At 40.3% G+C, this 13,205-nt stretch overlaps 1 protein-coding gene across 1 annotated transcript in view; it reads left to right on the forward strand.

Annotated features, from left to right (window-relative positions):
• Positions 1-13,205, forward strand: part of trabd2a (TraB domain containing 2A) — a 121,564-nt gene that overhangs the window by 31,838 nt on the left and 76,521 nt on the right. Inside the window, exon 3 of the mRNA XM_022668810.2 lies at positions 12,614-12,760. Coding sequence (XP_022524531.2) covers positions 12,614-12,760 — 147 coding nt within the window. The remainder of the gene's footprint in view (positions 1-12,613; positions 12,761-13,205) is intronic.

Below are 13,205 nucleotides of genomic sequence, written 5' to 3' on the forward strand. Positions count from 1 at the left end.
ATTATATGGCTTATTACTGTGACAAAATACATGAGTAGCACCAGGCAGATTCATTTTTCTTGATATTTCCACCTCTAGGATGCAGATTAATAAGACATTGAGAGTCATAGCAGGCTAAGAGTTTGAGTAATTTGGGCCAATATGGCCAATACTCCTACCTAATGAAAGTGATTTAGTACATTGGATATTTACTATCAGTTGCTTATAAAATAGTTGAAATAATTAAGCATGAAAATATGAAGGTAAGTTTATTCTTTAGTATTTCACAATAGATTTCTCAAAAACACTTCAGTTCAGCTCGAGGTCGGTGCTATTTTTAGAAACAATAGGTTTCCCTGTTTGTCACATTGTATGAATTATGTTTGTGCATTAACGCATTCCTGAGTAATTAAGCTGTATAAACAATGCACATTTTTTGATGCAATTTGCGTCAATGGGGTTCTAAGGGTTAAGGTGACAATGCATGAACACACACATTGAAAGAAGCATTTTTCAGTAGATAAATTATATAATTACAAAATTGATTTGTATAGGTATAGTATTTGTATTGTATAGGATAAATGCTATTGTGTCTGATGTAGTCCTCCAGGTGGACAGTTGTTTCCGGTTGAGAGTATTCTGTGCGGCATTGGCTGCTGCTTCTCACCAGTGTGTGGATGAGTGTTAAGTATGAATGGTTGTGTGTAAAAACGTGGTTGTAAAGCGTCCTTGGGTTTCTAGAAAGGCGCTATATAAGCGTAATTTGATTCATTCATTCATGCATTGGTGGCATTAATGTTTGCCCATCAGTCTCAGTATTACAGATGTGAAGGCAGGGTTAATGTTACAGCAGCTGGATTTTGTTTCCTGTTGGTTTCTGTTGGGTTTTGTTGGGTTCTGTACCTGTAGGTCCGTTTATGATGAGTGTGTATCTACAGCAGTGCGTAGGCTGTTCTTTGGCTGGCGGATGAAGACGTCCACAATGTCGGCTGTGTTCTGGTCTGGTCCTGCTGCAGGTAGGCAGAAGGAAACAGTGGAGGTCTTGTCGGTTGCCGACACCTCTTTACCCCCCAGTCCAGCGAGTCTGGTTTGCTACCAGCTGATTGGCCAAGACTCTCGGCGTTGGCTGGGTGACGGTGTCAGCCCAAGTACCGCTGCCAGCCCTTTGTATTTGATACTGATTCCTTTTGACAAGCTAAATATTTGCCCACAGCCGAGCACCAAGGTAGGCTTGAGGCTTGAAAGGATGGGAGAGGAGGAGAGATGAGAGTGAGAGTGTTTGAGGGTCTGAAGGAGCCTGAAGGAGTGGAGTTTGAGTGCATGTATACATGTGTGTTTGTGTAACGTGTGGAATATCTGATTGCTACATCAGATTCAGGGTTAATAGGAATCTACAGCACTAAGGTTTGGTGGAATAAGTGGCAAAACCACATCCTGTAGCCTCTGGCCATTAGCTAATACATAGCTGTGGGTAGCCTTCTGTTTAACATCTAGTACAGTAGAGAAGCTGTTAGCCGAATGATGGGTTCAGTATACTGCAGGATCAAGTGTTTAAAAGCAAAAACTGAATAAAAATCACTGTACTATAAATGAGAGAGTATTTAAATAGTATTTTGTCTACTTTGAGATGTCAGAACATTGAGATGAATAATGCATATTGTGAAAATAACTTTAAATATAATAATACTATATATATTTTTTTTACCATATTGCTCAGCTCTACTTCTGGTACATAGAAAAATATGAATTTTCATTTTCCATTAATTTACAGTATGTAGTAGCATGAGATTGCGATGACGAAATTATGTATTGGGCCCTATTTTAGTGATCTTTAGGCAAGCCATCAATCGTGCACCATGCAGCTTGATTTAGGGCACTGTGTCACTGTGTCTTTGCTATCGTAACGGTGGGAAAAGTATGCCTGCAGGTGTGTCTTTGAAGATGTAGCCTGCTCTTTTGGAGACACGTCACAATGTTGCGGAACGTGTGCTGTGACGTCACAAAGTTTGTAGTCCGTAGAGTGCTGGGGATTGTAGTCTTTGGGCTCACAGGAGGCGCAGAATCAGCCGTGGCGAAATATTTGTCTTATCATTTAGTTCTGTCCAGTAATAAATAAAAGCTGTGACACTTTGATAAATGTGGTTTGAAGAGAAAGAAAATAAAGATTAAACACAAGTGCGTATTGTGTATATACATGCAAAGATATGTATATACATGCAAAAAATATATATATTTTGTCGCTGTCCTATGAAAAACACTTATCTCCATTTTTGTCGATTTTTAGTTTACTACATAATTTGAACAGACAAACTGTCCTTTACACAACCCAAAATTTCTTGATGAACGGACCAATAAAAACTCTTCAAAATGACCTGAAATAAAATCTTTTTACATTGACTTCCATTGAATTCCATTTTTTCTCTCTTCTGCAACATTGTTATTTTAGAGATAAGTGTTTTTCATTGGATATTTAATCTAAAAATCAGAGGAATATTTAATGTGGAAAAAAAATTATAATTATATTTGATAGATATGTTAACCGCTAATACAGGTTTAGGGTTTAATGGATTACAAATAATCACAATTTCAATCGCAATATTCTGTGTAAAAATCGCAATTAGTTATTTTGCCCAAATCGTGCAGCCTTAGCATCACGACGTGCCTTGCATAGGGAAGATAGAGCTCATTTGAGTGTGTGTGATGAAGCTGTATAAAGCTTTAGGAGGATTGTAAAGATAAAAACAGCGACTGAAGTCTCTCTCTCTCTCTCTCTTTCCCTCTCTCTCTCTCTCTGTTCAGTGTGTTGAGTTTAGAGACGAAGCGATTCATCTGTCTGAAAGACAGTCACACAGCCAGGCTGATGTCTCTCTTTTACGCCACCTGACAGTTCTCCAGTTCTAAAACGCCGCTTTCTGCCTGCTTGATGAGTGCTGTGACAAACTTAAACAAACGTCTGTCTCTCTCTCCGTCTCCCAGACACAGCAGCGCTGCCTCCTCTCCCAGTCTGCCAGCGCCACTGTTTACTCTGTGTGGCACACACTGACAGACGAATCTGCCTGTGGTGCACAAACACAGCGATTACTGCAGTTCTGCTAACAGCTACCGACTATACAGACGGGGCGTGCTCACAGGACTCACTCTGTTTGGGTCTTTCTGTATGTTTATATTGTCTCTGGCCTGAGACAGATGTTCTAAACCACCCAGCGCACCTACACTTCAGACAGACTGAAATTTACTCACCAACTAAAAAAAGCTGAGTTGTTTATTTATAGCCGTGTGTGAATGTTTACGCACCCACTCTCACAGGGATTACACGGGGAAATGATCAAATAGAGCTGAGTAGAACAGCAGGCTGATATTTGATTATGTGTATAATGTGTGTATTTATTTAATATTGCGTGCTCTGGCTTGGAGCAGGAAATAATTTCTCTTTTCCTCTACAAAAAGAAGCCTCACTTCAAAATCTTAACAATAAGAGACTCTGAAAATAGCAATAAATGATACAGTTAAAAGAACGTAATTGTTATTTTGAGCAAATCAGAATAACGAGTGTGTCTGCATTGCCAAGATAGCAATGAACATCTGACTGTTGATGTCTGTCTTGGGAGTTTTGCAGTCAGTTACTCACCTGTGTTGACCGTTGCCAAAATAGTAATACACCAAAATTGTGTATAATATGTGTAGTTATTTATTATTGCATGCTCTGGCTTGCAGGTAATATTTTCCTTTGTCCTCTACAAAAAGAAGCTTCACTCCGAAGTCTTAACAATAAGAGACTCTGAAAATGTAAATGAATTATGCAGTTGAAGGAGTTTCATTTTTATTCTGAGCAAATCTCTAAAACACACAAAAATCAAACCTGCTGGTCTAAATTCGTACTGAACTCCTTTACAGTTGCAGTTTTCTTGCCTTCACTTTTTATGACTATGTGTCCTATTTTAGTTTAGATCTTAAGGCGAGCCTTCAATTACTCAACACCCAGCTTGATTTAGAGCGTGTCAGTGTGTCTTTGCTATTGTAACAACAGGAAAAGTACACATTGTGTGCATCGAAATGTGCAAAAGGCATTTACTAATTAGATGAATTAATCATGGGTGTCTTTTGGATGTAATGTGAAACAGACTGATTAGTGTGTCATGTGCCATTCTCCTTTAAGAGCCAGGTGTGCTCTGATGGATTGGTAGTTAAACGGTGCAGTGCTTCTGCGCTTCTCAGCAGAGGAAACTGACCTGCTTGCTCAGCAATGTTATTTTATTTTGTATTCTGTTTACTTTCCATGTAAAAGTTGGCTTTGTGCACTGCTTCATGTCCTTGTGTGTATGGAAGGAGTGGGAGTGTACACATGGTGCGTCTGCATTGCCAAGATAGCAATGAACGTCTGACAGTTGACGTCTGTCTTGGTTGTTTTCAGTCAGTGGTGCGTCTGTGTTTTCCGCTGCCAAGGATCGCTGAAGTCGCAGAGCCTTTACAGTTAAACATGCTTGGAGGAGAACACTAAGCTAACACATGCCCACATTGACTAGGGTCATATAGTATAATAGGGAAGGGGGAAGGGCCATCCAACCAACCAAGCCAACCAAGACAACTGCACTCTCCAGAAATCGTGGCCACAGATGTTTCTGTTCTGATGTCTGTTTTTAAACACAGCTTCAGGTAGGTATCTGTTAGAGTGCGGTGATATCTGTGTGTGTGAGTGTGTAGGATAATGCAGTCAGACTCCAGACTCTAGAGAATCAGCCTGGTGCCACCAGTGTTTTCCAGTGGAATGCACAGGTCAGCTTTCAGAGGCCCTGCAGAGTGTCTGGAGGATCAAAGCCCAGAGTGGACAGAGATAACAAACCTCCACACTACTGCTGACCTGTCTTCTGTGTCTGCCAGCCTCTATCCTCCAAACAGCGATGACAGGCCTTTCTGTTCAGCTGCAGAAGGGAAAGTGCACACTCTGCGCACTTTTAAGAGTGATGGAGTGCTTTCACCGTTCTCGGCTGCTCGCTCTATCTGCAGGTCTTTTAACGGCCTCGCTCCGCTTTGAAGACGCATGTGAGAACAGATATAAATCTCAACTCTCCCTCCAAGACATCCTTTCTAAGAGCGGATCAGATGACGCCGGAGATTGCAGTCGCTTTGTGGAGATCACCTTAAACTTATTATTGAGTTATTAATCTTAAGCTAGGGTGGGTAGAGCGGTCAGAACCTTCAAGAACTCGCCAAAGCCTGAGTAGAACTGAAATAATGGCAGACTATTCAGCTGAATAGAAAATAAATGTGTTATTTCTTTTATTTTGGAATCATTTTGGTTAACTTTAACATGCTAAAGTGCCTCATTGTGATGAGATGTACTATGCAACTATGTACTATGAGTTACATGGTTCAGGAGCCGACCCAACAGAATAGACTAAAATAGACTATACTAAATTAAACCTCAGTGTTTCTCCTACATATACTTTGTAAGTTGCTCCAGAATGCATCATGAAATCACAGTTACAAAACTCTGTAGAGGGCTTTTAATTTAAAACAAGAGATGTAGGAAATGTTAGGGACAGTGAAAGGAGTGAAGAGACCAAGGTAGATTAAACTAATCAAGGTTACATTGGATAACCAAGCTTTACACTTGAAAAAAAACATCAACAATTCAGTTTGATTGCTTAATGCGTTTCACCATTTTGGCGGTACTCCATCACATTAAAGCCTTATTGGAAAAAGCTGTATTTTGCTGAACAAACAAATGCTGAGGATGAATTACCTCAGCTGATTATACTACTATACTAGTCCTGTACAGCTCAAATCTTTCAGCTGGAAAATAGACACTTTTAAATTGATGCCAAGCAATATAAGTGATGCAGAATGCTTTATTTCAATTAGAGCGTAAAAATGAACTTAAACCTGCCGTTTACCAGCTTTTCCTGTAGAATTAGGGAAAAGGGGGAAGAGTGTGGACCTGGTGAAGATAAATTCTACAGAAAACACTCTAATTGACAGAATAGAAAGAAGATTATTTGTTCTTATGAGTAGAGATGGGGCCGATCCGATACAATATCGGTATCGGAGCTGATATTGATGTAATTTAACGTGTCGGATATCGGGGGGAGCGAGGCCGATCTTCTTACTGATCCATATTCCAGTCCACAGCTTGAGCTGGACAGTAAACCCGCCATAACTTTAACACGAAACACATCACTGATCCGGATTCCAGTTCCACAGTTTACCCTGAACCTCCAGCAGCTTCAGTCTGCGGCTGACTGAGTAAACTTTCTTTTCAAAGGCTGTGTGGTCTGTTTCAGTCTCATTATATAACCTTAATCATAGTACTTAGAATAAACTAAAAGAGCCCTTTTATCTGTATTTGTATCGGTATCGGCTGTTTTAATATCAGTTTTATATCGGAATCGATTTGGAGCTGAAAGAAGTGGATCATCCCATCACTACTTATAAGTTTGCTTCAAGATAACTAAAAGCACTGACCTTAATATATATTCATTTACTCAGACATGCAATCATAAAAAAATGTGTTTTCTTTATTTAATAGAACCAGGTTCTCAGTTCTAATCTATGTAATTAAATAAAGCTTTTTTTATCCAGCAGCTACCTTGACATACTCAAAAAACACAACAAAACTACAACAATGGTACAAAGTTATGTTTAATTACTGTGTAAGCATTATGAAGTCAGGAAGGCTGAAGGTTTTTCAAAGCTTTTTAGGCTTTAAGACGCTCCAGACTGGAGGAGAAACCCATTCGTCTCCCTCAGGGCTTCTGGCACGGCCATCCATCCTCTAAATGGTTCTGCTTTGAGGCGGGCTGTGCTGGGAAGCTGTAGGCAGACTGGTCAGGATGAGGACGGTAAACAGGCAGGGTTTCAGCTCTCCTACCCTCCTGGGTGGGATGGTGTTTTTTGGCCTGTAGACTCTGACCCTGGATCTGCATGAGAGCTGAGAGCTGGTTGTCAAGCAATAGCTTGGACTAATAACGCTCAGCGCAAAAGAAAACAGCAGTAATTTTCTTAAGAGGAACAGCTAACCGCAGACCAGTGGTTGGTTTAGCTGATCTTCTGCCAGAATAGACAGATCAGAAAAGTCTGGCTAATGCCGCTGGCACCTTTAACTGTATGAGAACTGAAGCTAATGCCAGTCTGCCAACAGCTGATATTTACCAACAGGTTTAACTTAATGATGCCTAGAATAACTAGGGTTCAATTCCTGGTCTGGGTGACTACAGCTTTGGAAAAAATTAAGAGACCACTTCAGTTTCTGAATCAGTTTCTCTGATTTTGCTATTTTTATAGGTATATGTTTAAGTAAAATAAACATTACTGTTTTATTCTATAAACTACGGACACAATTTCTCCAAAATTCCGAATAAAAATATTGTCATTTAGAGCATTTATTTGCAGAACGTGAGAAATGGCTGAAATAACAAAAAAGATGAAGAGCTGTCAGACCCCAAAATAATGCAAAGAAAACAAGTTCATACTCATAAAGTTTTAAGAGTTCAGAAATCAATATTTGGTGGAATAACCCTGGTTTTTAATCACAGTTTTCATGCATCTTGGCATGTTCTCCTCCACCAGTCTTACACCCTGTTTTTGGATAACTTTATGCCACTCCTGGTGCAACAATTTAAATTCAAATTAATTGTGATCATCCATCTTCCTCTTGATTATATTCTTGATTATAAGGTTTTAAATTTGGTGAAATCAAAGAATCTCATATTTTTTAAGTGGTCACTTATTTTTTCCAGAGCTGTGTATTGCATTGCACCAATACGAGTCCTTGGGTGAGACTCCTAAGGCCATATTGGCCTTCCTCTGTAATACCAGTAACCTTGTAAGTTGCTCTAGATAAGGGCATCAGTTACAAGGTTGTTACTTGTTAATCTAGAAGTCAAGAATCCTGTAGGAGCCTTTAGTTTTGAGAATCTAGACTCCATGTTTCTTTCATATTTATTTAAAATATGCACTACAGCAAAATATGGGCTCAGACCAATTTGGACCCCTCAGCAACTGCAGTTACACGCTGCGTTGCCAAATAAGCTACTTAAACATTGACTGCTCAGTTATGTACTCTTTTAGCGAATAGCAACAAAATTATCCACTTTTTGTACAACCCTACATCGATGTCCCTTTCTCTCTATCTCTCTATCTTTCTATCTTTATTTTTTAACTTGTACAAATGTATATCTTTAATTAATTTTCATAACTTAAGTGCTAGGAACCTATTGTGTGTCTTTGCTATCAAAATGACAGGAAAAGCATACCTTGCGCAACTCGAAATGTGAACGTCTGACGGTTGTCTAGGTTTTATTCAGTTAGTGGCGCAACTGTGTTTTCCGTTGCTAAGATATTAATGCACAAGAAAGAAATTTACCTGAAAACACCTCACTTCCAGACCACCACGCCTATGGTTGTAGATGTATTTATAAGCTCAGTTGCTGAGCATCATGAAATGTTAATGTTATATTTTAATGTCTATTTTAAGTATCTGTATTTGTAGCATATTTTAAATAAACCATGGACACTTTGGTTTATATAGTAAAATATTATTTCAAAATCAAACTAAAGCATACCTATACATGGCCCAGTATGTGTTTGAGTTTGAATCCCTCTAGTCTAGACATTAGCAAAGGTCCAACGAGGCTCTTCCACAGAAGAGTTCACCCCGACCCCAATAGTCATGCTTCAGCTAACTCCCACTGCTGTAAAACACCCCTTTCTCCCAGTTAATCTTTAACCTGCACTATCACACAATGCGTATAATAAATAACCCAGCCCATTAACGACAGAGAGAGGGTCTCTCTCTTTCTGCTTCTTCCCTTTCATCTTATTTATCCTCTCTTCCTAACCACATGGGTCTGGTTTAAATTAGCTGCTCCTGTACTCTCTTATAGCTGAGTCTCAGAACCTGCCTGCGTCTGTCTGTGGGAACACCGGCTTTATCAAACGCCGTTCACACACTGCCCGACCGGACGGCAGGAGCTGGTTTAGAGGCGCAGTGATGTCACCAGCTGGGCGAGCATGTGCAACATTAGCAAAGCATGTGTGTGTGTGTGCAAGGCTTTTTTCTCGTCCTAAAGGGCTGTTTGTGTTTCCTAACTGCTGGGAAAACACTTCACGAAGTGATGTAATGAGAAAAAACAGGCTAATGTCCTTAAAATACGTCCATTAGCATGGAACTGTGAAGTTGTCCATCAGTGGAGATGTTGACAGATGGGATGGTCCATCCATTAGTGCTACCACTGCTGGTCTGTGGAGGTTCTCTGTAATGCAAACCTGAGGACAGCTTGTTCAAACAGCGTTGAGGTTTTTGAAGAGCATTGCCGGCCAATGTTGAAAGATAAGCCATTTGTCTTTCATGAAGACGTGTAGGCATGGAGACAAGACAATGCAGAAGCACTTTCTGCACAAATGACTAAGGCATGGCTGCTGAAGAAGGCCTGTTTCCTGCAGTCCTGAACTGTCCTCAAACTCCCCAAACTGTTGCATACCATAAAGATCCAGTATGATTGCAAGGTCGAATGGGATGGATTCTGGGGTTTCTTGGATAAAATGTAGACAAGGGATGGTTGGCAGGTACTGGGTGACACGATTCATATCAGATTGCAATAGAGGGCTTACGATTTAGTATATGACAATATAATGTGATACTGTAAGCAAACAGGAAAAACATCTGAATTAATAAATAGTTGACTTTTCATCCAGTCAGAACAGTGGAATCAAATGAAAGAGTACAACACTGCTGTCTGGTCGGGGGGATTTTAACAAAACACTATATAAACCACTTCTGACACCAATTTTTACATCTAAACTAATAAATAAAACTTAATTTTTAAAGTTTTTAATAATCGATACTGTATTGCAAAGCAAAATATTGTAATATTGTCCATCTTTAATCGTTACTGATGTTGTCTTACATCCCTTATCTTACATCCCTGTATTTCCAAACATTTGTGGATGAGGTGGGTGATCATCATTGAACATCCTGGCCTCACTAGAATCTAGTAGAAAATCCTATCTGGAGTAGGATAAACTTTTTTTAAATACCCCTGCTGCATCACAATAGTGTTGTACTGACACAACCTCATATCATGGCAGACCGTGCCTGTTTTTGGACTTGTTGTTGATAACAGTCTGGATGGTCCTTTTTGCTTTTATATATTGATCTGACCACAATATAATACACACATCCCAGATTCCTCTGAGCCCAGAGCTTTGAAGTTGAGTTAAAGTTGCTTCTGGACTGGATTGGTTAACATGAGTTTTCTTTTTTTGCAGAGTAAAGTTTTCTTTTTGGTGCATGAGGGTGACGTAAATGTGTGATAGAGTGTGAGAGAGTGGCCATGTGTGTGTGTGTGTCGTGACCCATGGCGTGAACACAACTGAGCAGGATCACAGGAAGAAATGTAATTAGTCCAGCTCGACCTTTCCTCTTCATCTTCTTCATCTGTTCCTTCTTCTTCTCCTTCTACTACTTCTTCTTCTCACTCACTCAACTCAGTTCAGTTCAGCTCCCACCCCCTCACTTTCTATCTCTTTCACTCACTCACTCTTTCACTCTCTCTCTCTCTCTCTCTCTTTAAAAGAGTGCGCACCCCCCCTTCACACAGCAAACCCTCAGGACCCAGTACCGTGATTTAAGGCGCTGAAAAGGGCTCAGGGCGGGAAAGGTGGGGGTTCTGAGGAGAGAGAGAGAGAGTGAAGAAGAAAAAAAAAGAGTCTTGAAGATGGACCCTCATCCCCGGAGCAGATGGGGAAAGTTTTTTTGTTGCGGCGTTTGCAGAGGCTGGCGGGGTGGCGATAGGCTAATTTGAGTGGCATAAAGCCGGCCCCCTTTCAAATGCAGAGCAGGACGCTTTGATGGGCCGGGGATGAAAGTGCGAGTGGAGGAGAGGCCGACGGAGGAGGGCGGAGGAGGTGGTGGGGCGGGGGGGGGGGTCGCTTCTTTGCTTCTTTGTTCCAGATGAGAAGGCATCTGCTGGGCTTTGCCCTCTTCTCCAGGACCAAGCCCTGAAACAATGACAGCCAGGGCCGGAGAGTGTCATCACAGCGCATGAAAAGGTTCCTGGCTGTACGGGAGAGTGTGTGTGTGTGTGTGTTAGAGTGTGTGTGTGTGTGTTTTTTGTACTAATACACACACACACTCTGTTAAAATCATGAGCTGAATGCTCCTCAGAGAGCGGCGGCACTGTTCTCCAGGGCGGGAGGCGGCTTGATTGATTTTTCCCCGTCGAGAAACAAATAAACTTGTTATTTGGGTGAGGGGAGAGCCATTGTGAGTGATCAGTCAGTAGGGATCTGAAGAGTGGGTCTGAGTGGGGGGTTTGTGGGGGTTTAAAGGGATGGAATGATGGAGGGGGGGGGGGTGGATTTGTGTGTATGTAATCAGGCCCTACGAGCACAGGCTGGGCCAGTGGGTAAACACAGGAGAATTTCATGGTGAGACAAGAGCGAGCTCCCGAAACAGAACCAACAAAAAGAGGAGAAGTAGAACTAATTGAAAGAAACGCAGCGCATTGCCTTTGATCTGCGAGAAGACTCCCCGATGTTAGCACTTTGAAGAGAGCGAGAGTGCGAGCGAGAGGGAGAGTTTGCAGCTTTTGTTCCCGAGCTAAGCTTTTTTGGACGCCAGAAAAGAAATCAGAGAAAAAGCAAATGAATACTGTTTAGATCTGAGAGTTTTCAGGTCATTTCTTATCGCAGATTTATCAAAAGCCCCTTTTGAGAAAGACCCGATGCTAATTGATGTTATTGCTTTCATGTATTAATTCTCTGTGTCGCCGATTTAACGATGAAACACTTCTTTTGCCTGCGTTAATTAATTAACTAACATTGTTCAGAGTAACATTGAGCAGCAACAAGAAAAGAAAACATTATTATTATCATTATTATGACTGATAAAACTGCTTAGTTGGTTCTGTAGAAATAGTACCGAGAGTCATATCGTATTAAAAGACCTTTAAACAGTTTTAATTTGAGTTTCTTTCGGTTGATTCTGAATAAAAGCAGTTACAAAGTTTATTTTCAGTCACTCATATAGTCATAGCATGATGTATTCATATTATGTGGTGTATCATATGTTACAGTGTTACAGCACCTTTGGTTTGTCCAGGAGAAAGAGGGGCGTATAACATTGTGGATGGATAAAATAAGTGTATGGGTGTGTGTAAAACACAGACAAGAGAAATTGCCATTTTAACCATTTACTGAAGCCACAACTCCAGATCCAGATCCAATACCTACAAATATACAAAGCGAGTTTCTTAAAAACACTCAAACTAAAAGCAAAAACTCAGGACGGCACCAAAGTAAAGAACATAACAAAACAAATGAAATTTGTCTCCAAAAACTTGAGTCTGTGTTGTAGCAAGGCAGTAGAGGTGGATCTTCTTTTACAATCTAATAAACATGGGTGCGAGTATTTTCAATGGCATATCCGTCACACCATAAACACTGGAAAGGGAAATACCATCATTGAAAAAAATGACATTAATTAAAAAAAAACATGATCTTAATTATTTTATCAAACGCTACAGTATATCATAGGATCTTTCAATACTCAGAGTGGTTTATTAGTATTTAGACATGTTGTATTGCCAGTTTCTGGTTTCCGTACTAATCTGTCCACCTTTACTGTCTCTTGTAGGTGATTTTTGCTCTGAATCAGACTCTGCTTCAGCAGGAGAGCCTGCGGGCCGGGAGTCTGCAGGTCCCCTACACCACCGAAGATCTCATCAAGCACTACAACTGTGGAGACCTCAACTCCATCATTTTCAACCACGACACTTCACAGGTAAATCACCAAAGATAATCTATAATTTGATCTATAATTAAAGTATAAAACTTATGTTAAGCTAGAGAACATTACAATGATCTGTGGGGTATTTTTGGGATTTTTTGGTATTTTTATTTAATGTGGATGTGGTTATGAGTTCAAAATGAGAAACTCATATATTATATAGATGTATTACACACAGAGTGATCTATTTTAAGCATTTATTTATTTTATTGTTGATGATTATGGTTTACAGCCAATGAAACCCCAAAAATCAGTGTTTTAGAAAATAGGAATATATAATAGAACAACTTGTACTTTTGGCAGTGTGAGAAGTGTACCAAGTCCTGCTGGAAAATGAAATCTGCATCTTCATAAAAGTTGTCAGCAGAGGGAAGAATGAAGTGCTGTAAGATTTTCTGTGAACTGTACACCAGCAGATGACATGTCTCTCCAAACCATC

Source organism: Astyanax mexicanus, chromosome 1 (genome assembly GCF_023375975.1).
Source record: "Astyanax mexicanus isolate ESR-SI-001 chromosome 1, AstMex3_surface, whole genome shotgun sequence".
Classification (NCBI taxonomy): Eukaryota; Metazoa; Chordata; class Actinopteri; order Characiformes; family Acestrorhamphidae; genus Astyanax; species Astyanax mexicanus.